This window comes from Drosophila miranda, chromosome XR (genome assembly GCF_003369915.1).
Source record: "Drosophila miranda strain MSH22 chromosome XR, D.miranda_PacBio2.1, whole genome shotgun sequence".
Lineage (NCBI taxonomy): Eukaryota > Metazoa > Arthropoda > Insecta > Diptera > Drosophilidae > Drosophila > Drosophila miranda.
This window is the reverse complement of record NC_046674.1, coordinates 24248722-24276469: the sequence shown is the minus strand read 5'-3', so window position 1 is coordinate 24276469 and position 27748 is coordinate 24248722. Positions and strand designations below refer to the sequence as shown.

The 27748-nt window shown below is 50.1% G+C and overlaps 4 protein-coding genes across 6 annotated transcripts; all 4 read left to right on the top strand.

Moving 5' to 3' along the window:
* The first annotated feature begins 8195 nt into the window (after nucleotides 1–8195).
* On the top strand, nucleotides 8196–12272 carry LOC108153730. 2 transcript variants are annotated; one of them, XM_017283859.2, is made up of 9 exons: nucleotides 8202–8643; nucleotides 8692–9083; nucleotides 9138–9223; nucleotides 9281–9382; nucleotides 9455–9968; nucleotides 10027–11306; nucleotides 11377–11548; nucleotides 11609–11953; nucleotides 12007–12272. In XM_017283859.2, exons 1-9 carry the CDS (start codon nucleotides 8526–8528, stop codon nucleotides 12136–12138), a joined length of 3141 nt encoding a protein of 1046 aa, XP_017139348.1. In that variant the 5' UTR covers nucleotides 8202–8525; the 3' UTR covers nucleotides 12139–12272. The 2 variants fall into 2 exon arrangements, with proteins under 2 accessions (XP_033243067.1, XP_017139348.1); XM_033387176.1 differs by lacking the exons at nucleotides 11377–11548; nucleotides 11609–11953; nucleotides 12007–12272 and having other exon boundaries at nucleotides 8196–8643; nucleotides 10027–11049; nucleotides 11108–11295.
* A 125-nt stretch (nucleotides 12273–12397) lies between these two features.
* On the top strand, nucleotides 12398–16178 carry LOC108153417. 2 transcript variants are annotated; one of them, XM_017283418.2, is made up of 8 exons: nucleotides 12398–12647; nucleotides 12717–13194; nucleotides 13244–13345; nucleotides 13413–13935; nucleotides 13997–15327; nucleotides 15386–15557; nucleotides 15612–15960; nucleotides 16024–16178. In XM_017283418.2, the coding sequence occupies exons 1-8, from the start codon at nucleotides 12512–12514 to the stop codon at nucleotides 16158–16160; spliced, it is 3228 nt and encodes a 1075-aa protein (XP_017138907.1). In that variant the 5' UTR covers nucleotides 12398–12511; the 3' UTR covers nucleotides 16161–16178. The 2 variants fall into 2 exon arrangements, with proteins under 2 accessions (XP_017138907.1, XP_017138908.1); XM_017283419.2 differs by having other exon boundaries at nucleotides 12400–12647; nucleotides 15612–15956.
* A 223-nt stretch (nucleotides 16179–16401) lies between these two features.
* Nucleotides 16402–20616, top strand: LOC108153416. Its single transcript, XM_017283417.2, has 10 exons — nucleotides 16402–16582; nucleotides 16641–17032; nucleotides 17099–17184; nucleotides 17249–17350; nucleotides 17413–17700; nucleotides 17769–17991; nucleotides 18062–19686; nucleotides 19746–19917; nucleotides 19984–20328; nucleotides 20399–20616. The coding sequence occupies exons 1-10, from the start codon at nucleotides 16426–16428 to the stop codon at nucleotides 20528–20530; spliced, it is 3522 nt and encodes a 1173-aa protein (XP_017138906.1). The 5' UTR covers nucleotides 16402–16425; the 3' UTR covers nucleotides 20531–20616.
* Nucleotides 20617–20755: 139 nt separating this feature from the next.
* On the top strand, nucleotides 20756–21843 carry LOC108153419 (seminase). Its single transcript, XM_017283421.2, has 2 exons — nucleotides 20756–21409; nucleotides 21478–21843. The coding sequence occupies exons 1-2, from the start codon at nucleotides 20806–20808 to the stop codon at nucleotides 21696–21698; spliced, it is 825 nt and encodes a 274-aa protein (XP_017138910.1). The 5' UTR covers nucleotides 20756–20805; the 3' UTR covers nucleotides 21699–21843.
* Nucleotides 21844–27748: the final 5905 nt, after the last annotated feature.

Sequence of the window (27748 nt, the reverse complement as noted above, 5' to 3'; positions counted from 1 at the left end):
CATTACAATCAATAAGCCTTGCTCTGTTATTTTGATGGGTTCTCCACCTGATTTATCAGCAATGTTTGAATTGTGATGGAGCTAGAATTAGGGGATATCTGTAAGACCCTTACACTCAATGGACTATAAAGCTCTTACTGGTTTTGCACAGTTTTGGACAGAGCCATTGTCTGCGTCCAGCTTCGCTCCCGTTGCTCCTCATAGGGCGCTCTGGTCCGGGAAGGGGCTTTGTTTAATTGCGAGCTGCAGTTTGCCTGGCTTCCTTTTACGACTCTCCCATCTTCTCGCTCTCTCTCTCTCCCTCTCTCCCTGTCAGCTGCATGAATTGTCCCTGGAGGCATATGCACCACGCTGCAATTGAGAATCGGAGCACGCTTCTTGTTGGGCCTCGGCATGGGCTTCGACTGGGCTTTGGGCCGGGCTTACAAATTCCTATGTCCATGTGCCCATGTCCATGGCCAGTTCCTGTTGCCGGGCCACGCACAATGCGCGCATAATAATGAAGCGGTGGCAGGAGCAGGAGCAGGAGCAGGAGCGGCAGGAGCAGGCGATGGAGCGGCAGTAAACCGGCTTGACCTGTCTAACACCCCTCCTCCTGTGCTTCCTTCTGCTGAAACAATGCGGGTCCATTTTTCGATCCATTTCTTTTGCATTGCATTTTGTCATATCAATTGATTAATGGCTGATTTCTGCGCTTCGGGTAAGGCATTAGAACGACTGATAAGTCAGGGCACAGAAAATGTTTGTCCCCTAATGAGTAAGCCCTACCTCACCAAATACTTACCGCAGGACTAGACCGCTTTTTGAAGTGTCCACTCCAAGGGCTTTTGGGGGTAACCGCACAGGGCGACTCCTGTTCTAAGGCGATTCTGTTTTTTTTTTTGTCGGCTGCCCAAAAACTTTGTCCCAGTTAGTCGCCTTTCTCCCGCTGCCGCTCCCGCTCCCCGGTAAAAGTCGTAACCACAACAAAGGCCGAACAGCGGTACCGAAAGCCCTGACAAGAAGTTCTTTCGAAAATCGCGCACGAGTGAGCAGCGGTGAGGTAAAGCTGCCCGCTGTCGGCTCTTCCCCTTTCAAAGCTTGCGGAATGCACCTATTTCAACGGTGGATTTGTGCCAGGGTATATTCAAGCAAGGTGAGGCATTCGGAGAGAGCGAGCTTAAATTGTGTGCCAGTTGCGTTTGTGCTTGAGGGGGAGATTGGGAAACAAAAAGGAGACGGGCACGACCCTACCTTATGGAAAATACTCCTTGTGTTAGCCGCAGGTATTTTTTCGGGCTTTAGCTCTCTCTTTCTCTGACCGCGCTTTCTTCGCGCTCCCCGTTCCGTTCCGCTCAGCTCCCGCCTCTCGCAGCTTTCGTGCGCTGCATTTCTATTGTTCTTAGCAAAAGAGAGACGAAGAGAGCGGGCGAGAGCGGGAGCGGAGTGCAGGCGAAACTGCCAACGGGATAAAGAAATTACAAAAGCAACAACAATGGGTCGGTCGTCGCCCAAGGAAGAGGAGGAAGTGGATGTGGAAGAGAACAAAGGCATTGCCATCGCGCTGAACTCCTGTTGGCGGTGCACGGGCACTCCTCGAAATCGTAACGAAGTCGCCGCTGTCGTCGCCGCCGTCGTCGTCGTCGTCGTTGTTTCTGCCACAAAATGAGCGCTTTATACCTACTTAGATCGCTATAAATTTGGCTTAAGGCAAGAAAAGTGTTGCCGCGCTGCTCGATTCACAGTGGGGCAATGTTCTGGAATAAGGGATATTTGATACGAATTATTGCCACTGAAATAACCGAATGTTGGAGTAACGATCACAGACATTTGTGATTATCTCTCTATTGAATACAAAAGTTTTCACCCGATATTTTACTCATACATACTCGTAATATTGTGTGTCTTTATTGTCTTTGTATTTTACGATCTATTTCAGTATATGATGTGTGACTCAGGCGCAGTGCTTGAAGAAATGGTTGGTGTGAGCAAGCGAGTGAGCCGGGGGTCACCGCACAGACGAAGCGAGTGCAGAGGGCGCTTGCCCCCTAAATATCGAATACATATCGATGGGTAGAGTAAGAGATTTGTAGCTCTGAGAGTACGAATCTATAAGTCTGAATTCCAGGGACAGGCGAAGGGCCCTCTGAGGTAGATAATTCTGTATGTCCTATAATTAAGGCTCTAGCAATGGTATTTATTATTGCATTCTGCAGTCAGCCCATCACTCTCACACCACTGTGCCGTGTGGCCAAAGTTGCGCCTCGTTCCAGAGATACGATGCTCGCGTAGCCCTCGTTCACGTTGCCGTTAGTGCAGTTTAGACGCCGCCGCAAGTCCGCATGATTTATGCGATTATTCTTTGCGCAGCGCAGCGCCCAGCTTTATTGTTTTATGTTTTTGTGGCCAGCGACGGTTGCTCTGTCGGTTGGTCGGTTGGTCGGTTTTGTCTTTTGGCGGTTCTGTCGGTTGCTCCGTCGCTCCGTCTGTCTTTTGGTGGGGCATTCTGGCATTCTGGCCATCCGCCGGTACGGCGGTGCTGCAACTGCACTCGTACTCGTACTCGTACTCGTATCTTGTGGAATCGCCGTTGGCTCTGATTCCAGCTTCCCGCCTTGCAGCCAGCAGCTCTCATGTGTGTTTGTGTGTGTGTGTGGTGGGGACGGGGGTACGGAGGCACGGAGGTACGGAGGCACGGGAGGCACGGAGGGTGAGGCCGCTGGACTGTGGGGCCTGGCAATTATTGGACCATGCAGCATATGCACTCTGGATGCAGTGCAGCTGTGTGAGGCGCGGCGAGGCATGCGCCGAGCCATTCCACTCCACTCCACTCCACTCCATTCCGCTCCGTGCCGGGTTAATGTCTTGTTGGTTATTGCCACGTCTGTTTTGCACTTTGCTGCCATGAGCCCATTTGTAATTTGGCACTAACGGGTCTGTTGATCCCATAAATTGCACTGCCATATGCCCACCGCCACCGCCTGGCACTGGCAGTGGCAGTGGCAGTGGCAGTACCAGCGCCCCGCGATTGCCTTATCAATATCTCCCGGTCCAGAGCCAGGGCCCTGGCCAGATGTTTGCCCGTTCGGGTCCTAGACAAGTTCATTACGGGTTCCACATCCACCGTCCCCTGCTAATGGGATGCAGGTTATAATAACTGTCAGATCAGTGCAGGAACGGAAACGCATAAACCTGTAATTTTGATGCCCCGACGACTGCCCATCGCCCCACCAGCAGCACCACCACGGGACTGCGACTGCGACTGCGACTGCGACTGGTACCGGGGGCCTGCAATTAGAGGCGTCAACGTTTCTGGGGCGTGCAACCAACCTTGGGCATGCAAATTATCGCAAACGCATTTCGATTTCGATTCCGTTTTCAATTTTCAACTTTTCCATTCCGTGCGCTCCCTGGCCCTGCCCAGAGTCGTAAATGTCCCAACTTTTGGTCGTATTCTATATATATTTATGTATGAATTACTAGCGGCCTCATAGCCGCAGCAATTATCCGCAGTTTCACCGCAACCATGCCACACGGCTCATAATGTATTTCCATCGTTTTTGTCTTGCTGCAAAACCAATCCAAGTCTCGGGCTCAGTCTTTGGTTCGATTTCAGCGCGACTCTGGCCTGGTCTGGTCTGGTCTATTTTTGGTAACTTGTCCAAACAAGCGGCTGGCTGCAACCGCTATTGTTGCTATTGGCTTTTGGGCGTGTACCCGGGACAAAAAAAAATTTATAAAAAAAACTATACAAATCCATAACTGAACATGTGGCCAGGGATTGGCCGATGGATCGATATTCTCAGTACCGTGGAATCGATCAGGGGAGCATAATATTTGGATACAATTTTGTATCGTCCTGGATGCGAATGCAATGGAAATGAATGAGCCCCCAACATTTTAACAGAGAGCTTTGGTTGGAATTTATTGAACTGGTTGCGCCATAGATCTTAATTAAAGAGGCTTTTACCCTCTTTCCCTCTTCTCTTCTGATGTGGGCCTGTTCGAGCATACCCATACCCTGCAATAGCCGCATGCCTGCCTGCTCATGACTTGCCTTCTTTGTTGCAGCTGCGTTAAAGTTAAAGCCGCTGCTGTTGCAGTTGCTGTTGTTAATGTGAATTTGATTAAAGCGAACGGGGGTGCGGAATGGGGGCGATCAAAACTGTCGGCAGGCTCGCGCCCGGTCTGTTTTTGGTATCAGAGACCAGATATCCATACCACTCACTTCCAGCCACAGCCACAGCTACAGCTACAGCTCCAGTGCCAGCTGCAGAAACAGCTAAAGCCACAGCTACAGTTCCAGCACCAATTCAATTGCTTATTTACAATGTGCTAAAATTGTGTGCCCCGACAATTGTTCATTAAAAACTCGGCACGAAATGATATTGATTTTGGTATCCATTCCAATCCATTCGCTGCGGTGGCTGCTGTGGCTGCTGCAGCGGCTGTCCGGTTTGTGGCATAATTAAACGTGGGCACAGCCGCAAAAACACGCCAAGTTATCGAAATAATAACATTTATTTAAAGCCGATCCGGCCACGTCATTGCCATAGTCATAGTTATAGCCATCGACATCGACATCGCCCACCCCACACCCAGTCCAGTTTCTGTTCCAGTTCGAGTTTCAGTTCAGGTTTCCACTGCGGCAGCAGTTCCCCAGCTGCACTTAAATTTGCATTTCATTCAGAGGGGAGGCCGTTGCAGCTGCAACTTCGGCGTCAGCTTCGGCTTCAACAGCTCTCTGGTGATGACCCGACCCGTTGCTCATACGCCCCGTAAATCGAAAAAGTATCTCTTTTGAGAGTGCTAAAAGTTTGCCAATTTGACTGTGCCTCGCCACTCCTGGGCTGCAACTTGTTGCAACCCGGCACCCAGGCCACATCGCAAGGCGAGTGTCGCATTCGTAATGAGTTGTTCCCTGATATCAGTGTCCCCCCGGGTCCCTTGGCCCCTGGCCAAAGGGAGAACCATGCAAATTGCCGACTGTGCCGACTGTGGACTGTCGACTGTCGGCTGTCGCCGTTGCCTGTCAAGTGATAAGCCAAGTCGAGAGCTGAGTATTGGCCACCAGCGTTGGCCATCAGGACTGCTATCGGGACTGTCTAGATTCTGGGGTGTGGCATGCAGCAGCAGTACAACACGAGAAGTCAATTTGATGGCTATTCCAATCGAATCGAATCGAATCCAATCCATTCCCACCGAAAGGTGACCCCGACTGGCCCAGAGACCTACAAAAAACAGTTCATAAACAGATTCATTCGGGTGCCCATCCACTTTCCACGCTCACTTTCCTCCGTAGAAAACAGTAGCCCTGTTAGGGTAGGGGCCTGCTCTGCCTAACAATGCTCGCATTTTATGGAAATCTCTCCCCCCAGCCCCCGCCACCAACCTGGCCCCATTACGGTGCAGCAGCAATTAAGCAGAGAGCTTATGGAGGCAGGCAGGCAGCCAATCAGCTGGGGAGAAGCTGAACGAAGGAATTTTGCCTGATTTGCATATCTAAAGCATTAACTAACTGAATGAATGTTCGTTCGTTTGTTCGTTCGTTTGGGGGGCTTTTGATGCCGCTTTGCATAGATTTTGAGAGCTCCAAATCAAGTATTTATTTATTTGATGCTGCTGCTGCTGCTGCCGTTGCTCTTTCCTCATGATGGCAGTGTTCATTGTTTAAACATTCATCTACCGTTAAGAGCTGGCCAAAAGATAGAAGTATCTATCGATAAATACGCTTGGACGAATGGGAGATACTCTCAAATTGAGAGTATTTTGTTGTGTGGCAGGGGATAACCTATCAGTTGTTTGAGTTTGATGGTTCATGCCTAGATTTAACTATGAAGCGACCTTCTCCTGCCTCCTGCCTCCTGCCTCTGCCCCCCCGATCCATTTACCCTGCTAATGAGTCCCCGTCTCGTCCACCAAAGGGTATACATATATTCCCTGCAGACAATGGAGTCTTTGCAGCGCTTGCTGAAAATTAATTAGACTCAATTTGTTGCTCAACCATCAAGACCGACAACAATAGCAGCGGCAGCGGCAGCGGCAGTGGCAGCGGCAGCGGCAGCAACAACAACAGCAAATGCATCTTGTTTTTTGCCGGACAAATTCTATGCTCATATTGTATGTGTTTTTTTAGGAACAGGGAACACAAAAAAAAACCGAAATGTTTGCGCTTACAATTCTCATGTAAATGCCAAAAGTTTCCAAGTTTCCACATTGTTGAAACATCTGTGGGGCAGGGACAGGGGCAGGGACAGGCAGCGGCAGAGGCTACACAGAGGCGAACGGTAAACATGTTGCTGTCAACATTTACATGCCACAATGTGGCCGGCCACAATTCAGCGATTAGAAAGCGCCGCCCGACCCGATAAGGGGCCCAATGAGCCGGGCCCCCGATTGGAGGAGGAGGAAGACAGCAGCAACAACAACAAAAATCATTAACTGGCACTTTCTCAGCCCCAAACTGAAACTGGCAGTGCCAGTGCCACTGCAACTGCAACTGGAACGGAGTAGATGGCCAGGTTTTGCTTCAGTTTTGGCGTAATTTATCAGAGCCTGAAATGCAATCGCGCTGTGCAGGTGAAAAATGGACAGACAGGGAGACAGCGACAGAGTCGCGGACAACACACAACACCACTTGGCCACTTGTTATCCTCATCCAAGTATCCCCAGTATCCCAGTAAGCAACTCCACAGTGCACTCCACAGCGCACTCCACACTGCACACGGCAGCAAATCAAATAGCAAACTTATACAGATGTCAATTATTTTTGCCTGAAGCTGGAGCTGGAGCTGGAGCTGTAGCTGGTCCGCTCTTCTATTTCGATTTAGTTGCTGGCTTGCAATTTTGGCTCGTTTCAGTGCAGTTCAGTTCTGTTCGGTACGGTTCGGTTCGGTTTGGATTGGATTGGATGCGATTGGAGAGACGAAATTGCTGGCTGAACTCGTTAGCTGCAAGTTGGCAACAACAATCCATCCGTTGCAGGGGCAACGTGGCATCGTTCTGCACTGCACTGGCAAGTCATCCAATTGCTAGGCTAGGAAATTGTTATTATTTCTACCTTTTGCCATGGAGATTGCCTACCTGCCCCCCCAACCCTGTACGCGGACTCTGCTGGATTGGACATGGTACATCGACAGATCTCTCGCTTCTTGTTCATTGCTCGCAAATTATAATTGAATGATTGCACGGGCTGCTGCTGCTGCTGCTGCTGCCAAGCGATTTGCTCGTCATTTTCCCCACTCATTCAGCCTCGTTATGCCGAACGGAGGGATGGCTCAGATCAGATCAGCGCAGATCAATTGATATTGATTGGGTCTCTGTTTAAAGGAAAAAGGTGTCAAAACTATTGCCTCCTAAATGGGGCTGCCCCTCAAGGCATACCAAACCATTCCATTCCATGCCATGCCATACCATACCAGCGAAATGTACAACATTTCCACCATTGCAGAGAGTGTCTGTCAAGTTCATTAAATTGTATCTGGGGTCTGGGGGCCCATTTGACTTATTACAGACTGGGGCTCTGCTCAGCCGATGAATTCCTGATGAATTGAATGTAATGTAATGGCCATGCCATGCCATGCCATGGGGATCAACGTTTGACAACAAATTTATTTAAAAGACAACTTGCAACAAATAAATTTCGCTAGAGCAAGGCCCAGACGCTGAGAGAGTGGAATGCAGACCCCGGACAAGAGCCTGTGTAGGAGTCGAGAGTCGCAGTCAGTGTCCCGTCATTGTCCTCCTGGCTTGATGTCCAATAATGCGATGGCTTGTTGAAATTCATTCATCAATGTAATCGATCAGACATGGGGCCAGAGCATTGACATGCCACGTAACATGCTCTCCTCTCGTATGTAAATGGAGCCAGAAATCCGTAGCAGATCCAGACAGAGGCACAGACACAGAAACAGACACAGAAACAGACACAGACACACACAATGCAACATAAAATTTAATCAATTTATTGGAAACGAGGTATTGTCTTTGGGCTCTCTTGCCTTGACTCCGACTCGGACTCGGACTTAACTCAATACTCGGGTCGACTCGACTCGAATCAACGTCCGAGGCTTATCCCCAGCTTAGCATCTACACTTTCTCTCCTCACGGGTTTGATATGGGAGTCAAAAGTATTTTCTTGGCACGAATGCGAGCAAAAGGCCAACATAAATCCAGGCGATTCGTGTGGAGTGGCATGGAGTGGAGGCTGTGGGTGGGTGGGGCTCGGCTCGGCTCGGCTCAGCTCTGACAACCTGGACAACCGCACCCACCTTGTTGCCAGAGCAGCTGCCAGAGAGATGTGGCCAAAGTTTGGCATTAGATTATGGCTTTGCATTTTCTGGGTGCAAGCCAAGCCAAGGCAGCGAAGGCTTTAGGATGTGGTCCAATTTAAAATAAATAATTGATATCTCGATTGAATCCTCATTCTTTGGAGAATACTTTGGAAACAGTGCAGCATTTGCTTTAGCTTTCAGCTGAGCAATAATCTTCCCTTAGGCAGCACAATTCTAGCACAAGTCCCACAGAAGTCCCGAAAGGCTGGCAAAATGGTGAAGGAGCCAGAGGAAGTTTTCGAACTGATTCCCGAATCTGAAATGCTCGTGCGGCACGGCCAGCATCTAAGTCGAATTCATGATATGGGCATTAGCAGGAAGCTAATAAACCGTAAGATTCGCAGCCATTCGCCATTCGTTGAGTAATTATCTGCTGCAGGTTCCCTCGACGAGTTCGATCGAATGGAGAAGGAACGAACTCGAAGTGACCACTGGGATCAGTACCTGCTCTGCGATGAACTGCCGCGACCCTTCAACCCATCGGAAATACGTACGTTCTTAGCCAAAGAACGGCACATCGAGGACCTTGAGGCAGACAAGGCTATAGACTGGACTTTGTCGGTGGACGAGCGCAGTATCTTGAATCAGAATATTTTCAGGGTCGACCGAACCCGTCGAACGCTGAAAAAGGTCCAGGCCATCAATCCGGCCGAGTACATCGAGAGGGATGTCCAGCTGTGCCTCGACACATTGAGGCGATTGGATGGTCTGCTGGACAACGATTTGGAGCTGCAACGAATGAGCGTGAGGAGGCTGGCGGATATACTGCTGGTGGGTTACATGGTACAACGTCTCCGGCATTGATAATCCTTCAGGAACCTACAGGTTCGCGGCGACATCGAGCTGGAGATCGTCAGCCTCTTCGATCGTCTTGCCTACAGGATCTTGGGCATGCAAGGAGCCCACATGAAGTGAGTTTTTGTTATAGAAAACTATGGATGGAATGTATTAGTACATTTGTGTTGCAGTACTGTGAACAATAGGGTAGCCACGTGGAGCTACAAATGTGAGCCGTGGGCCATGGATATTTGGGGTCTGCTGATAGCACCCATGCGCTTCAACAATTTGCCGTAAGTCTCTCTGTTTCCCACTCGGCTCGCTCTCTGCACCTAATACACCTTATACTTAATACTGTTCCCAAGAATTCCTGCTATGCTGGCCGAACTGAGCAACACAGGTGTCTCGGTGCAGATGCCTCTGAGTGTGCTGAGGGACTGCCTCACCCTGCGCTGCATCCACACCAAATTTGATAACTACTCGCCAAATGCCAAGAGCTATGAGCTCTTGGTTACCGAGTCCCCTACCTATCCCACCGCTGGGATAGTGGATATCGAGGCCTCGGCGGAAAACGAGTGGCGCATGCAGCTGGAGATACAAAAGGAGGTCTTGGAGGAGATGTTACTGAAGCGGCAGCTGTACGAGGAACACATTGAGCTTATAGAAGCAAAGATCGCACAGGCGGCAAGAGAATCGAAAGGGGCGGACAGGAAGGCCCAGAAGGAAGCTATACCCAAGCTCCCAAAGGAGCAGCCAATAGTGCCGCTGGGCATGGTGCCCGATATCTACAAGGAGTTCGTCAAAAGGGAGAAGACCCAATACCAATCATTTCTGGAGGAGGTATACCATCCCAAGGCACTGAACCTGACATATGATGAGGTGGGTAAACTATGGTATACTACGGATCGAAAAACTGTACGAAAATCCCTACTGGCAGATAAATCTTCGCGAATGCATTATGCTCGGCGGAATATACTCGATTATGTTTGTGGGCCGGCCTGCTCAAACGCAATTCGAGAAGTTCAACATTATCCTGCACGAAGACGGCCGGGCCTTACTCACTATGCCGGAGGTGGTGGCCGTCCTTGACAAGCCCGAGGATAGCCTCAGAGCCTCGGCCCTTTCAGCGGCGAGGTCGTCTCAATTCCGCTTGACTCTGGAGGACATCGGCAATATGAGGTTGGATCCCGATGAGCTGCCGTACTTTATCGTCGTCCTGGATCTGGCGCCCGAGCTTTGCCTGTGGGGCGAGCCCAAGGTCTGCCAGTTCTTGACGAGTCTGCAGCCCATTTATCCAGGGCCAGAAATATCCCTCAGCTATACTGCCACTGAGAAGCACAAGAAGGCGGCTCCAAAGCCGCGACTTGTTCTCGAAGGAAACGATACCGAGGAAACCCCGAGCGCCAATATCTTTCGACCCACTGTCAGGGCGAGCATACGGTATAGTAAATCGAGGTCTTTTCAGCTTGAGAAATCTGGCGGCCTGCCCGATTTCCCGTTGGATGAGTATCTCGACCATCCGAAATTGCGGAGCATGGAGCGACACTGTCTACCGCGCCTGCTCTCCTCGTTCAAGTTTCCAAGCGAGTTTCTTGAGGAGCTGAAGGAGGCGTTTGCCACCAAAAAGGCAGCAAGGCAGAAGGGTCTGGTCCGACGACACAGTATCGAGGATGAGGAATTTGCACTGTTAAAACTTGATTTCGATTTCGAGTCACAGCACAATCCGGAGCGGCTCTTTCCCATATTTGATGCGTTGGAGAGTGTCGAGTATCGCGAGAAAGCCCCTAAGGATAGCGAAACAATGCACGGCTTGTTGGGCACCATTCAAAACATCAAAGATCGGTATCTGCTGCGGCAGCCGGCTGTAGACCCCGAGATAAGGCCTGTCCCAAAAGAAGATATTATTTCGGAAGAGCCGGCCACACAGGCACGAGCCAAAGCCAAAGGACACAAGCACAAAGTAAGAGCACACCATTCGGAATCGAGAGCTGAATCACGCCAATCACTCCAATCGGTAGCCTCAGCCAATGAGGAATCGATGGAACCAAAGACGGAGGTCTTGCACTGGACAACGAAGCACATTGTGGATGCTACATTCGACAGACTGAACCACACGATGACCATTAAGACAGATCGTTTGGGTATCTTCGGCTTGGCCTACAAGCGCTACGAGCATTTTCCTTTCCGCGACTGGTCCCTGCAGCCCAACGAGGAGAAGTAAGTGGAGCACTCTACGGTATCATATTACTGTCATCTGTTCTCAATCTATTCACATTCCCCGAATCAGTCCCGATGAGATCATTCTCCAGTTGGACACGTACCATGTGCGAATATATTTATACATTACATCGAAGGGAGTGCGCGGCTATGCTACGGAATTGAGCAACGCGTATACGGCGAAACCAGTCAAATATCTTGAAATTGTAGAGCCTGTTTCCGATTTTCGTGACTTGCGGAAGGTTAGTGCCAGAGAAGGGTCTCAGATTTGTATGCCTCTTGTATGCCATTTCCCCACTTAGATTTTTGTGGAGAAGAACATCAACATTTTCGCCGAGAATGATGCGAGTTTCTACATCCAAAGGGACTTCTTTTCCATCAAGCATGTGGCCACAGAGTATCACACATACGACGTGATGGCCCTCCACTGTAAGCTGATGAAGTTCTATCGGTCCAGCTGGAACAGCTTGGCCTCTCGTCGCGACATCATTGTGGGCATGAAGAATGCGAAAGACCATACGGATTTATCGACAGTTAAGTTGCGCATCACACCCGAAAGGACAACCTTTGTGGAGGTGCAAGAGCTTTGTTCGGAGGATATTAACGTCATTAAGTTGGACTTTCAAGAAACCTGGCGAAATATTAGCGTAAGTACGGAAAATAGAGAATACTATTCTGTGGACTAATAATTCGGTTACAGAACTGCACGGACCTGCATCAAGCCATTTGCTCGATGAGTTCCAATGCCATGGACGTGCGCAATAAAGATCCTTTACTTTTATATTACGTTAAGTGGATGTTAAGTGAGATTCGTCCATTGAGTTTTTCTTAGGATTATTCGGTGTGTTTATATTCGTGAATATTCGTATGTTGAGAGATGTTATTTTCCTATATTTTTTACATAATAAAAATCAAATCGTCCCTTTTGCGAACAGCGATTCCAAAAGACAGAAAGAGAAAATGAATGCCGCAGTCATGGGTCTCCGCTTGCTTATAATTACGTATCAAATATATTGTATGTACTATACAGACTGAGCCGCGGTGCTGGCCCGGTTTACATTTGATTCGCCATGACTTCATTGTCATGGGCTGTCATACATACTTCAGTCATTCCCAGTCAGATAGCTACACTGCACACACAGAGACAGACATATAGGAAGAATAGCTATTTATTGTAGAGTACGCATCAAACAGTATTTTGCACAATGGAAAAGCAGTCAGAGGGCAAGCCGTTTTTGGACGCCAACTATAATTTGATCAGCGAAGCTGAAATGCTGGCGCAGCAGGATAAGTATCTCAGTCGACTGCAGGATGTGGCCGCCAGCTGTGAATACGTAAACCGTACGGACGTATCAGATCAGATCAGTGGTACTTAAATTTATTTATAATTGAGTCATTCAACCACTGCAGGTGCCCTTAGTGAGTTCAACCAACTGGAGTTGGAACGCGCCCGGAAGGAGCACTGGGAACACTATGTGACCTGCAGTGAACTGCCCCGACCTTTTGATCCCGGCGAGATGCGAACGTTTCTAGTCAAAAGGCGTCACTGCGCGGACATTGAAACGGACAAATCTATAGACTGGACACTGTCGGTGGACGAGTGCAGTGTCCTCAATCAGAATATTTTCAGAGAGGACCGAACACGAGGATCGTTGCAGACAAAGCTGGGCGTAAACCCCGGCGTGGCTTACGGCAGAGATGTTCAGATGTGCCTCGACACACTAAAGAAAATCGAAGTAATGCTGGACAACCAGGCCGAAGTAGGGCGAATGAGTCTGGCGACGCAGCTGGAGGTCTTTGAGGTCCGTGGTGACTACGAGCGAGAGATCGACAGCCTCTTCGATCGCCTTACCTATCGGGTACTGTCAATGCAGGCCGTCTACATGAAGTGAGTGTTGAGGTCGAAAATGCATGTCCAAACATGAATTTCGCACTAGATCTGTAGATGGCAGGGAAGCAACGTGGAGCTACGGGTGCAAGCCATGGACTATGGACATCTGGGGTCTGACGAACGCACACGTGCGATTCGACCAATTCGAGTAAGTGGAACTCGACCAGAATCTACTCGGTTTCCTCTTTATAGTCGCTGTGTTATCTGCTCCCCAGTATCCCGGCAATGATGGCCGACTTGAGCGCTACGGGCGTCATGGTGCAGATGCCACTGAGTGTGCTGATGGACTGCCTCACCCTTCGCTGTGTCCACACCAGTTTTGACAGCTACTCGCAAAATGCTAAGAGCTATGAGCAGGCGATTCCGGAGTGCGACAGGTACCCCAACGCAGGGATTGCGGATATCCAGCAGTCGCTGATGAGCGAATGGCACGTGCAGTTGGAAATGCAGGAGATGGCGCTGGCCGCGATGGTGCGAAGGCGAGAGCAGTACCTGGAGCTCTTGGAGCTGATAGAGGAGCGGACCGAACAGGCATCCAAAAGGGGGAAGGAACAAGCCCAGAGCAAAAACAAGCTACCGAAGATAGTGGTACCAAAGACCCCAAAATTGGCGCCGCCGGTGCCTGAGGGCATGTTGCCCGACATCCGAGAAGCCTTCTACAAACGGGAGGAAAGTGATTACAAGGAATATATCGACGAGATCTACCATCCACAGAAACTAAATATGACCGCTGATGAGGTGGGTGGATACATTGGAAGACCCTTGGAAAACCCACTGACAGACAGCTCTTTTCTTTCAGATTAATCTCAGGCAGCACATAATGCTGGGTGGGATCTATTCGATCATGTTTGTGCGTCGACCGATGCAAATGCAGTTCCAGAAGTTCAACGTGGTTCTCCACGAAGATGGGCGGATTCTGCACACGATACCTGATGTGGTAGCCGAAATGGGAGGAGGCTGCGCAATGCCGGAGTTCCGCCGCACACAAATATCGCAGAGCCGCAAGCAGACGCCGGTCGGGTCGCGCATTCGCTTGACTACAGCCCTTGAGGCTCGACAGAGCAACATACGGCTTCAGGACAATGAGCTGCCGTACTTCATTGTGACTATCCAGCTGCCACAGGGGCTCTGCAAGTGGAGTGAGCCTCTGGTCTGCCAGTATGTAACGGACATGGTGCCCATTGACGAGACACCAGCCTTTGACGGCAGTGAAGTTGCGGAGGATCGGGCCAATAGACAGATGCCATCCTCGAGTGGACTTACAAAGCCGAGCCGCGATCAAAGAAGTGCCAGCCAGCCAGTATCCAATATTTTTCGTCCCTCGCAATTGTCGATTCTGCGGCAGAGTAGACTGGAACCCATTCAGGCGATATTCGCGCCGATGCTCAATTTTGACTTGGTTAAAACATTGACCCTTACAGAAATGAGGAACCTGCAGAAGTTCTCTTTTCCTCGCATTATTTCCTCCTTCCAGTTTCCCACAGACTTTTTGGAGGTAGAGCTGGAATTGCAATCACAGGAGAAGCAGAAGGGCAAGGCCTTGTTTATAAACAGGGTACAGGATTTCGAGGAAATTGTCGAGCGACCAATACGCGAATTCGAATTTGAATCGCAGCACAAGCCAGAGCGCATTTTTCCCTTCTTCGATAATGCCCAGCGTTACTTGTGTACGGAGGACACCCTAATGGACAGGACATTGCACGGGTTCCTGAATACCCTGGAGAAGATCAAAGGGCAATACCTGGAAAGGCCCAAGGATCTGATTCGCCAGTATGTCGAAACCAAGGAAGATAAGAGAGAAAAGTTTGCCATAGCCGATACGGAGCCGACGATGCATGTGTATCGACGAGCCACAGCTCTTTCACACAAAAAGAGCCATCATTCCAGCAAGACTGACGTAGACGACTCCCCCGAAAAAGCCAACAGTTCCAGCAGCAGCGAAATCGAGCCAGATGGGCCGATGAAGGAGGTGGTACACTGGACCACAAAGCACATCGTAAGCACCACGTTCGACAGAGAGGCCAATACAATCACCTTTACGACAGATCGTTTGGGTATCTTCGGCTTGGCCTTCAAGCGCTACGAGCATTTTCCCTTCCGCGACTGGTCCCTGCAGCCCAACGAGGAGAAGTAAGTGGAGCACTCTATGGGCACATATTACTGTCGTCATTTGCTTACGCCTTTTCAGTCCCGATGAGATCATTCTCCAGTTGGACACGTACCATGTGCGCGTGTTTCTCTATATTACAGCGAAGGGAGTGCGTGGGTATGCGACCGACCTGGGCAGCGCGTACACTGCCAAGCCTGTTAAGTATCTGGAAATCGTTGAGCCCATATCCGATTTTCGTGACTTCCGCAAGGTGAGCAATTCTATGCGATTCCCTCTATTTAGGATTCTGCATTATCCCCCATAGATTTTTTTGGAGAAGAACATCAACATCTTTGCCGAGAACGATGCCAGTTTCTATATCGGAAAGGGCTACTTTTCCATCAAGCATGTGGCCGCAGAGCTCCACACATACGACGTGATGGCCCTCCACTGTAAGCTGATCAAGTTCTATCGGTCCAGCTGGAACCGCTTGGCCTCTCGTCGCGACATCATTGTGGGCATGAAGAATGCCAAGGACCCTTCGGACTACTCCGAAGTAACGATGCGCGTAACGCCTGACAGTGCGAAGTTCGTGAAGATCTCAGAGCTCTGCTCGGACGACGTAAATGTCATTCGGCTGGAGTATGAGGACACGTGGCGCAACGTGACCGTAAGTACGAGCGATGGAGTGTCACTCAGATGTGCTTCTAGGTATACTAGGTATATATTGTTTTCAGCACTTTACGGATCTGCATCAGGCCGTTTGCTCGATGAATGCCAGTGCCTTGGATATGTGCAACAAAGATACGCTTCTTCTGTTCTTTATTCGCCGGTTGTTGGGCGAGATTCGTGTATTGAGTTATTCTTAGTTTAGTTGCAACGTCGATTGAGGTTCGTAAATGAAGTTATGTTGTAGGTATCCAGTAGAGTAGTACAAAGTGTGCCTAAAAACATACGCACAAAAATAATGGAATTTTCAAATAAAAACAGAAACAAAAAAGTTGCTGCTGTCAGATCTATACATAATTCACACTAGAATCAAACGTACACCCACATCGACAACACAACGACACGGGGACAAAAAATCTAAAGAAAAACAAAAAAAAAACAACAACAACACACAATACGGTGGGGGCAACATGCCGAAAAAGCGCTCAAGAAGGTCAAGTTCCGCCAGATCCAAGAAGGATGAGTCTGCCGCGGTACCTCTTGTGTCCGAGGAGGATTGGATGGCTCGGGAGCACGCCTATGTGCTGCGTTTACAGGATCTAAGGCTGTGCGTCGGTTTCATTAACGGTAAATATGATTGGCTTGGACTAAAGATATATGTACGGATCTGACGGATTGCCTTTAGAGTCGATTGAGGACTACAATGAGCTGCAGAAGCAGCAGCTAATGGACGAACACTGGTCGCGCTATTTGGACTGCGATGGCCTGCCCAGACCCCATTGGCCGCAGGACATCCGTCGCTTTGTCTTTCAGATGTGGTGCGAGGCGGCAGAGGCCGAACAGAACGTCGTTAGTTGGGCCCTCTCCGTGAACGAGTGCAGCATCCTCTCGCAGGACATCTTCCGCGTGGACCTCACCCGCAAGAAGCTGGAGCAGGACCTCCGCCCCGACATAGGCAAGCTCTACGATGTGAATATTCAGCGCATTTTGGAGACCATCCAGCGCATCGATCGGATACAGCGCAACGAGCTGGAGCTCGCTTACCTATCGCCAGGTCGTATAGTGGAACTGGCAATGGTAGGTTCAATCCTTTTCCTATCGCTTCCCGTCTTTCTATATGCCATCCCTTCTTTGCCATCCCAGATCCATTTTGAACTTTTTAAAGAAATCGAAGCATTCCTCGATACGCTTACTTATCGTGTGATCTCCGCCCCCGAGGCCTTTATGACGTAAGATTTGATCGGTAGCAGTAGTAGACATATTCAATCTTTATAAACGTGCATCTAAAAACAGAAATATTGGATGCATCTTGGCCAACTATTGCTACAAGGGCAGCAAATTCAACTTTCAGGTATGGTGTCTGCAAGATGTTCCCATACGCTTCCAGTTTTTGGAGTAAGTTTCTTTCGAATCTTCAAAGCGAGAGCCATCTAAGGGACTGCCGACTTCTTTCTTAGAGTGCCGGTGATGAATGCCAATCTGGACTGTGTGGGCCTTCATATCCAGCTGCCGTTCAGCGTTCTCTGCGACAATATGACCGTGAGATGTGTGCACACCTTCTTCGATCCGTACTCGGAGCGGTCCAAGAGCTTTGAGATAGTGATTGACAGTGATAGCCTGCCGCACGCTGGCCTACTAGACATAGAGGACTCTGTTATCGATGAGTGGCTCACACAGGTGGATATACAGGACGAAATAATCACAAAAATGGAGTCGGCTATGCAGCAGTATGAAGATATCAGAGCGTACGTTTAGCATAAGCATAAGCTGTAGAGTCATTTGTTGCATGTAATATGTGGCATCTACCTTGCAGCAACATCGAGGCCATACAGCCAACGAAGAAGTCAAAGAAGGACGTAAAGACGAAGGGCCAACAGCAAGCGAAGCCAATGAAGGCACCAAAAGAGCCTCAGGCTCTGCCGGAGGGAATGTTTCCCGATCCGTACAAAATATTCATCGATCGCGAACAGCAGGAGTACGTAAATTTCATGGATCAATCGTATAACCCGGCCAAAAATCCCTCTATTCCCGGCGAGGTAAGCCGATTACCCATACCCATTCGATTGCCGGCTCGGTCTACCCAATCCCATTAATCTTCTTGACTAGATCAACCTGCGGCGCTTTATTCTGATTGGCGGCATCTTCGCGGTGGACTTTGTGCGCAAGCCCAAGCACACCGCTTTCGAGAAGCTCAACATAACCCTGCACGAGGATGGACGCATCCTGTATGTCGACCGGAACAGGCTGGTCGATGAGGCTGATGAGGTGGGCTTGTTCAGCTCCAGGTCCCACCATGGAACCATAAGGGAGGCGCCGTCTCGGCTGACTGCTGCCCATAGTCGTCACGAAGTGAAGAATGCCCCGCTCGAGGAAACAACGGAGGACGGAACGGTACTCTACTTGGGCAAGAACGAGCTGCCGTTCTTCTTCCTCACATTCGATCTGCCCAGGCATCTCTGTCGCTGGGGAAATCCCACAGTCTGCCTGTTCATCGAAGAGGAAATCGCGGAACCCGAAGACGAGGAAGTAGTCGAGTCGGAGCCGGAGAAGGTCAGGAAGCGACCGAGGGGCAATAAGGGTTCCCAAAATATGTCCATTACCAAGTTCTCTGAGGATGGGCGGCAACGAAGTCTGATACCAAAAGTCGACAAGTTCGGCAAGAAAGTGGATGATGTGGTGGTGGGCTATCGCAGGCCAACTGCCACTGTTATCACTCGGCCACGCCACGAATCGAATAACATTTACCGTCTGTCGCATTTTGAATCGCTCCGCCGGAGCGCCGTGGGGTCGCGCTGCAGTACTATCCGTCCCGGCGCAAGGAACTTTGAAATGTCAGGGAAGAGCCTGAACAAGCTGGAGATTTACATGATTCGCAAGCAGTGTATGCCCCGCATCATATCCTCGTTCAAGTTTCCTATGGAATTCAAGGAGGAGCTGGACACCGAGCTGGAAATTAAAAAGGCAGCTGGCAACAAATTACTGCGACGACAATTTGAGCAAGGTAATGATGAGGAGGCGAACGAAGTGCAGCCTTATCCGCTCTTCAATTATGAGAGCCAGTTCGCACCGGAACGTGTCTATCCGTACTTTGACGAGGCAGACCCGTTCTATTACGAAGAACATGGCAAGTCCACAGAGGAGTCTGATGAGTTTGGAAAAGCCCACAGGCATTTTACGACTCAGAGGATCAGTGCCTTTAACGAACCGTCACTTTTCGGTGTTCTGGCCACTCTGGACGATATCCAGAGCAAGTACAAGAGTAGCTACAAAAGAACCTTGCCAGAGCTATCGACTACGCGTCAGACCAAGGAGCGTTCTTCTCTAACCCGCAAGAGCAGGCTGTCCCAGTCTGCCCGGTCTACCCAAGTTGAGGGTGCTAGAGACGAGATGGATTTCCAGGATAGCCGCGATGACGAGGACTCGACCACAAGAAAACCGGAGACGGAGAGCTCAATCTTAAGCAAAAGGGAAACTCTCAGAAAGTCCCGAAGAACCGAAGCCGCAATTATTTTAAAGGAGATCCTGCCAGAACCAGAACCAGAACCGGCTGAACGAGCGCCACGACCCAAGGTCCTCCACTGGACCACCAATCACATATTGCACTCGAAATTCGATGTCGACAAGAGGACCATAACGATTAAGACAGATTGCTTGGGTGTGTTTGGGATCGCCTTCAATCGATATGCCCACTTCCCCTTCCGCCACTGGTGCCTGGAGCCAAACGAGGAGAAGTAATCACGATCCACGTGCTTGGTGTATTTCTATTTCTGTTTTTATTTGTATATTGCAGTCCCGACGAGGTCATCTTCACGTTGGACACCTTCTACGTTCGCATTGTGATGCACATTAGCAAGGCAGGTGTACGGGGCTATGTGATCGACCTGCCCAAAGAGTACCAGGCCAGGCCGGAGAAGTTCATGAACATTGAAGAGCCCATATCCGATTTTATCGAGCTGCGACAGGTAATACTTGTACTCTGAACAGAGCTCCTTGACTAAGTCCCTGCACCCTTAACCATCATTTGACAGCGCTTCCAGGAGATGAATATCAATGTGTTTGCGGAGCCCGATGCCTGCTTCTACATTGACAAGGGCTACTTCACGCAGAAGCACTTGGCCACTGAGATGCATGTCTACAATGCGATGGCCGTGCACTGCAAGCTGATGAAGTTCACCCGCTCCGACTGGAACCGTTTGGCCACGCGACGGGACATTGTCCTGGGGCTGCGCAACCCCAAGGATCTGGTTGAGGGAGCCGATGTCACGGTTAGGGTGACACCCGACGGCGCCACCTTTGTGGAGGTCAAAGAGCTCTGCTCCGATGACCTGGATGTGATAAAGCTCGACTACCTTCTCACCTGGCGGAACGTTGGGGTAAGGTCAAGGATCAATAACATCACTTGCCTTCACTACAAGCCTGCCTCATGAATCGTTTTATGCACAGCACTATTCAGACGTGCACCATCTGATCAACTCCATGTATCCCCATGCCACAGACGTACGGAACCGAGATGCAAAGCTGATGTACTACATTCGCAAGCTCTTGCAGGAGATCCGACCCTTGAGCTTCGCTTAGGAACACCAGTGTAAACGCCAACCAATGTGGACAGCAGCCGACCAAAAAAATGCATAAACTTTTTAATTAACAGCAATTAGACTCAATTGGCATGCTTTCTGGGTTTTTTCCTTCCCAGCAGATGGAGTTCTGGCCGTTGGATAACCCCCATCGGTCTCACTTAACCCGCTCGGCCACGCTTCTGGGCCGGGTTCCACTTGGTTCCCCACAGCTAAAGATATATGTAGATGTAGATCTACTCTCTTTTAGCAACTGATCTCCGTTCCGTCTGTACAATGCGACTTTTCCTGGTGCTGGTGGCCGCGCTATTGGCGGCCGTGAATCATGTCCACGCTCAGGAAAACATGACAATCGATACGGATATGCTAAGCAAGCTGGTGTCCCCCCCATCGGTCTACTCGCGCGTCATTGGAGGCGAGTATACGACCATCGAGAAGCTGGGTGGCTACCTGGTGGCCATGCGCTACCGCAACGACTTCATTTGCGGAGGCGGTCTGCTCGCGAGTCGCATAGTCCTCACTGCGGCCCACTGCTTCCTTGGGCGCGAATTGGTGCATAGGTGGGAGGTACAGGCGGGCATCACGTCACTGAACCAGAACGGCCAGCGCGTGGAGCTGGCTGAGTACATCTCGCCCAGCGCCTTCCGCGAGGAAGACATGCACATGGATGTGGCGCTGGGCCTTCTATCGAGGCCCATCTGGGGCAAGAATATAATGCATCTGAAGCTCTGCACGACCAAGCTCACGTTCGGCCTACAGCTGACCGTCGCTGGATGGGGTCTAATCAATGCCAAAGCCAGTAAATACCAGACTCAGCTGCGAAAGGTCAATGTGCCGATCCTAAACAGGAAACAATGCTTAGCCACCTACATGGATACAGGTGAGTGGTCCTCCTCCTCCTCCTACTGTGAACCTTTTCAATTGCTAATTTATTGGCTTTTCCTGCAGTCAACCTGACGGACAGCATGTTTTGCGCGGGAGTGCTGGGCAAGAAGGACGCATGCACCTTTGATTCGGGCGGTCCTTTGGTCATCAATAATCAGGTTTGTGGCATCGTTTCGTTTGGCATTGGATGCGCCAGCCCAAAGTATCCCGGTGTCTACACAGATGTCAGCTTTGTCAAGCCGTTTATTCAAAGGACCATTGCGGTTTTGTTGAAGAAAAGATAGACGTCAAATTCGATTTGCAGCTAAGTCTTATCGATCGTTCCGAGTGGCCAGGGCGGGTATTACTTTACCTTCTGCTGATCCATACTTATTCGATATATTGATCAAGTATATACCGATTATATAGACAAGGAATCTTTGCTGTTAATTAAGAGTTCTACCAGTTTTCAGAGTTTTGCCGTTCCATTTACTTTCTATTCGTGTGTTGGCCTTAATGAATGCCTCGATGGGTCTCCTGCTGCTGCCCCTTAATTCGCTTTCTCAACACGCAATGGCACAGGACAGGACAGGACAGGAGAGGACAACATTTTCGGGCGTTAATTGTTGTCATTATTTGCATCTTTCTGCAACTTTCGCGCCCTTCTCTTGGGCGACTCTTGCCATTGCGTGCAGGCGGCGGACGGCAGCTCCTTGCTGATCATTGACTGATTCCATAATTGATTGGACCTGGATATTGGGACTTGTGCGGGTCTGCTCTGGTCGCCGGTCTCTGGTCTCTGGTCGCTGGTCGCTGGTCTCTGTTTTGGTTGTTTTTTTTTGCCTAAGGGCACAATTTTAGAAACGACGTTCGACGGTTGGTACTTTTACTTTTGCCTGTCTGCCATCAAAATGTAAATTAGCAGGCGACGGTGCCCATCGCATGACTGACGGCCTTTCGTCCGCCCCGAACCTGAACGTGGATCTGGGCCTGGGCCTGGACCTCGACCTGGACATGGATCTGTAGCTGGAGCTGGAGCTGCGTTTGCAGAATTAGTTTAATAATACAATTAATTGTTATTTATAGCTTCCTTTTGCGCATCGCAAACGCTGCATTTATCGGTGGGATCGGAGGAGCAGCAGGGAAAGCCTTTTGCAGCCAGACGCTAGTTTGTGGCACGCAAGGCAATTTTGGGCACACAGGTAGATGTGGTGGATGTGGCAGCAGTGCTTAACGGTTAACCTAATGATAGAGCCGCCGCAGACGTCGCGAGTGGGTGAGGGATAACCAGCTCCAAAAAGAATACATATTTCAGTTGGAATCGCCAGAAGTTGTGTTTACTTCAAGATATTCTTTAGATTCCTTTCGACTGCGCCACAGGATATTGAGCATCTTATAAAGAGAGGCCCACTCGACCGATCGACCGACCGACCGACACATATCCAACATAAATATCCCAGAAATGACACTTTGCTGCCATCTACAGCCCCATAGACCCACTGTTCCCGTGGTGCGGATTCGCATTAAGTTTATTTATCTGCTTTTAAATGGCATTTTCACTTGCATATAATTCTCATTCCCGTGTAATGCGCACCAGAAACAAAGGCAACATAATGTAACAGCCGCCATAACAACACGAAGATGCACACAGATACTCTCGGTGTACCAGCTTCCAGCACCCAGCACCCAGCAGCCAGCAACCAGCCTCCAGCACCCAGACTGCTCCCTGACTGCCATTTACCACTACTATTTTTAGTAGTGTCATAAATTTATGGCACATTGTGGACCCTAGCACGCGGCTCAGCCTCTTTCTCGGCTCGGCTCACGTGGTGAACGCCAGTCTGGAGCAGCTCCAAACAGGCCCAGGAAGACGGCCTGGATGGCAGGACAGCGACAGGACAGCAGGAGGTGGCTAGAGGAGGGAGCAGTTAGGAGTGAGGAGGATATTGGGGGCCAACATGCAAAACAACATGCACGCTGGCACCTACTTTACCAATCCAGAGATTTACAGATGCCTGCCTGCCACAGATGCCACAGATGCGGCATGGAGCGACTGGGATTGGAACTGGGGTTACCATGAGATTTGCCAATCAAACAAATCAAATAGGTAGAGCGGATTCGGGTTACATCAGTTTTATAGATACCATTTCGGAATTGTTAATTAAAAGATACACACACACACACACACACACACACACACACACACACGCGTGGAAGGGAAAGGAAGGGGCTATATTCGAGAGCATTTGGGAATTTCTATAGAATGCTCGACTTGGTTGGTGGAAGGCAAACAAATGTTTGTGATGGGCAAACACTTGATCAATAGCGGCACACTGTCCGTGCGTGTGTGTGTGTGTATCCGTGTATCCGAGAGATACACTCGTGAATTTTTACGATGCGCCCCGCTCACTGTTTTCCCTGCGAGTGGAGCGTCTCGAGTGTTTGCATGGCTTAAAAGCCAATAAAATTGTTGTTAATTGTTTTGGTAAATTGAAAATTAGGTTTTGGGAAAAATCATCACAAAAGTATGCGTAGCGCGCCGCTGCCTCTGCTTCTGCCGCTGCGACTGCCAGTGCCACTGCCACTACCAGTGCCTCTGCCACTGCCTCTGCCGGCTGGAAACGAGTTCGAGTTTTATGGCTTTACTCAACGTATTAACCCCGTCCGGCCATGGTCTTAATGAACTTTGTGAGCGGAACCCTCTGTGCCGCCAGTCGACATTCGATCGACATTAGCCCTCATCCCCCAAACGAGACAAATCGAATCGAATCGAATCGTTTTTTCGCTGAAAACAAGCTGAACTTTAATCGGCTTAAATGTAATTTAACTTATTTCTATGATTCTCTCTCTCTCTTTTTCTCCGTCCTCTGCTTTTCGCCCTTTCTCCTCCCCCGACCCAGCAGAAATCGGTTAATTAAAGTTCAACAAAGTTTCAAAACCGATTTCATGCCGCGTTGAATCAACAAATTGTAAACTTTTCAAACTATTCAGCCCAGCCCCCGTGATGCCAAGAGGGGACTCTGGGCGAGGGAGGAGGCAGGGTCTGGGTCTGGACTCTGCTCTAAAAGGGGGCCATCATTTGTACTTACTTAAGTGCTTGATCATGCTGATATCATCACCTGGCAACTTTCCTTTGTGCCCGCTACGTACCATCAATGCAATTAGCGTGGTCTGCAGACGCCAGGTGGTCTCCCAGTCTCCCAGTATGCCAGCCATTCTCCACTGTGACCCGCAATCTTAAATCGAAACTCACCAAGAATCTGTAAAGAAATAAATACAAGACAATTTTGTATTACATTTTGGGTGCAGCAGATAAAACGCGTCTCAAGTCGCGAGGCCAAGTGGACTTATCAATGCCCTTCCTTCTATGATACCTTCCGATTCTGTGGCTCTAGAACGATCCGGCACTTCTTGGTCTACCTTTCAGTGAATTGGATTCATTGTCTCCGCAGCCCATATACCCTTTTGCAGTGTATCGCAGACAAAAATCGAACCGCTGTGTTGACAGTTATTGATCGATGATATCGTAAACACAATGTCGAAATTAATTTTCATGCGGCTCTTTCGGCATTCGATTTTCGGTTTTCGGGCTTTCCTTCAGCCCTCGACGATCTTGTACCTTCAATTGTACGTACTCATTGTGTTGTGACTTGTAATTGCCTTTTATTTTGACTACAGCTGGAAGTCGGCTGCTGGACTAATGGGTAAGCTTAAGCCCCGTTCCCGATCTCGTTCCCCGACCGATGATGCATGCTGCATGCAGCGTACTGAGAGGAAGAGAGGAAGAGAGGCAGAGAAGGCTCAACGTTCCAATAAGTGACACTGACTAATACGGAACCATTAATCTCTGAGTGCTTAACGTCAGACATGCTGGCCGGGCACCCATCAATACGCATCAAAATCGAATGCGAATTGTGTACGGGTATGGGTATGGGTATGGGTATGGGTATGGGGAGACCTATGCATGCACAGAACATACTCGACTCAACTCGACTCCATGCTCCATGACGTATGGGCGACCGCTGCGTCTCGGTTGGGTGTCGGTCGGTGTCTCTGATTTGCCTCCAATGCCCCATTCCCAGTCCCATTCCCATTTGCAGTCTCATTCCTGTTCTCATTTCCGTGGACGTGAACGTCAATGCGGCTATGTGGATGTGGACGTGGACGTGGACGTGGGACAAGGCGTGCAATCAAGCCGTGTGTCTGGGCAGTCAACTAGTCACTCACTTGGTTTTCCCAGTTCCTGGGACTGACTGCGTCAGTCCGTCAGTCAAATGCTCGCTTTAATTTCGCTCTGTTCTGGTCGGCTCTGGTATGCCCCATGCCTGGTCTGGCATGACTACCGGGCATAATTTTTAGCCCGAACCAAACGAAAATATGGACCCCAAAGTGGACTCAGAAATGAACACATTGCCAGATTGGCGGCTGCGCACGCGCACACAATTGTTGGTCAGGGCATACTCCACCTTCCTCGATCCACGAGCAATCCACCACTGTTCATGCCCCATGCTCCATGCACCCTGCTCCTCCATCCTCCATTCTCCATCCTCCAGCGCGCTTTGGTTCGTTCGCTTTGGCCTGGCGACACTCCTAACCGCAGGGCGACTGTGCTGGGGCCCGTTTTCGATTAACGATGAACGAGGACGGAGGCAACTTGAGCGTGTGCCAGCCCAAGCGAAGTGGAGTGGATGGTGGATACTGGATAGTGGAGTGGAATGGAGAGAACTAGAGATAGACCTAGTATACACCTAGAGAAATATGCAGTTGGGGGCTTTCATTCAGCGATTATTCGCTCTTTCAAGATCACTTTGGTCTGTGATTGCTCTGGAAGTCAGCTCCAAGATTTCCCCCAGTGCAAGTCCAAGTGGAGGACTGAGTCCATAGCAACGCCTTCGGTTTACATTTTACAATCCTAACAAGGTTAGGTCGGCCGATAAACGGAGCTGCTGCTGCTGCTGCTGCCGCTGCCGCTGCCGCTGCCTAGGCCGTAGCCCGACTCTGCTGAAGCTGCAGCTGAAGCTCGAGCTGATGTTGAGGTTGGGGCCGTGGCACATGCCTAACCAGCACAGCTATGCAAACACACTCACACCGAGATACGTTCCATGGCTACGAGCTGTACATACAAAATTGCACATTAAAAATGAGGAATGAGGAGCAGCAGCAGCAGCAGCACCAGGAGGAGGAGGTGGAATCGAGTCGACCGATGTCTTTTTCTGTGGCAGAACAAGGTTGGTTTGGGGTTTGGGCTGTGGTCTCTGGTCCTGGCTCCGGGATTGGGCTCTGGCTCTGCTGACTCTCTGGTTAATGCAATTCAGGCGAAAGGCGCACAAAGGGACGGCGAACAAGATGCCGAGTGGCTGATTGTGCGAGCAGCGAAGCTTGCGTCAGCTGAGGCAGAGGCAGCCGCAAGAGCTTTTGTCGCTGCCACAAACATGGAATATGACAAGCGAGAGAACCAGACAAGAGGCAGGAGGTAAGGGGGCAGGAGGTAGGGGGGCAGGAGGAGCATGCAAAGCATTGTCAAGTGAGGAAAAGACCAAGTGCCGCAGAAATCCATGCGACAAAAAGGGAAGCGGAGAAGGAGAGGTAGGAGGTGGAGTACGGTGAAGCACGTGAGGAGATGTGGCAGGCTTGAATGTGTGGGCAGCGCTGGCAAAGAGAGACAGTGGGCGGGGTGAAGCAGGGGGAAAGAGAGACAATGGCGACAATAAAAATGCGATCGCACAACATGCTCCACAGATAAGTTAACGCAAAGTGACAACGTACAACTTTTAATGGAATTGTCGTCGCAATGGGAGTGGGGACGGCAGAGAGGAGAGGCCTGGCAAGGAGAGAAGAGAAGAGGACTGGAAAAGGAGTCTCCCAATTGGGAGCCCTGCCAACTTGGGTAAGGAATGGCGTACAGATTGTATAAGGACATGCCGCCAAGGGCCGACCGACAGGACAGAGAGACCTTCAAAGGTAGGGGCAGCCAAAGAAGGGGAACGGACGGACGCCCACGAGATAGATCCCCACTCGGGTTGGAGAAAGATCGCCTTCGGCAGCTACTGTGGCACATGCCGAGGCGGAACCAACCAGTCAACGATCGCCGACCGATCAGCAAATGGGAGAGGGAGAGGGCGAGAGAGCGGAGTGGAACACGACTAAGAACGAGCGCATGCGCACACGAAGTGCCGGAGAGAGAGAGAGCGGTTTGCTCCGATTGGAAAACTGCAGTTGTTCTGTTAATGCAGCCCCGGCTGCTGCTGTGCGCTCTCTCCCTCTCTCTCTCGCGCCGGCCCACGCTTCCAATTGGAGCACTGAGAGAGCACTGGGCTCTCTTGCCCGATCTCTGTCGCTCTCCCTGCCCGGGGTA

Coding starts and splice junctions, on each gene's coding strand:
- LOC108153730 (XM_017283859.2), top strand. CDS start 8,526: ATGGTGAAGGAGCCAGAGGAAGTTTTCGAACTGATTCCCGAATCTGAA. Junction 8,644..8,691: donor TAGCAGGAAGCTAATAAACC/GTAAGATTCGCA, acceptor TATCTGCTGCAG/GTTCCCTCGACGAGTTCGAT. Junction 9,969..10,026: donor TGAACCTGACATATGATGAG/GTGGGTAAACTA, acceptor CCCTACTGGCAG/ATAAATCTTCGCGAATGCAT.
- LOC108153417 (XM_017283418.2), top strand. CDS start 12,512: ATGGAAAAGCAGTCAGAGGGCAAGCCGTTTTTGGACGCCAACTATAAT. Junction 12,648..12,716: donor CAGCTGTGAATACGTAAACC/GTACGGACGTAT, acceptor CAACCACTGCAG/GTGCCCTTAGTGAGTTCAAC. Junction 13,346..13,412: donor GTGCGATTCGACCAATTCGA/GTAAGTGGAACT, acceptor TCTGCTCCCCAG/TATCCCGGCAATGATGGCCG.
- LOC108153419 (XM_017283421.2), top strand. CDS start 20,806: ATGCGACTTTTCCTGGTGCTGGTGGCCGCGCTATTGGCGGCCGTGAAT. Junction 21,410..21,477: donor AGCCACCTACATGGATACAG/GTGAGTGGTCCT, acceptor CTTTTCCTGCAG/TCAACCTGACGGACAGCATG.
- LOC108153416 (XM_017283417.2), top strand. CDS start 16,426: ATGCCGAAAAAGCGCTCAAGAAGGTCAAGTTCCGCCAGATCCAAGAAG. Junction 17,351..17,412: donor ATACGCTTCCAGTTTTTGGA/GTAAGTTTCTTT, acceptor CTTCTTTCTTAG/AGTGCCGGTGATGAATGCCA. Junction 17,701..17,768: donor CAGTATGAAGATATCAGAGC/GTACGTTTAGCA, acceptor TCTACCTTGCAG/CAACATCGAGGCCATACAGC.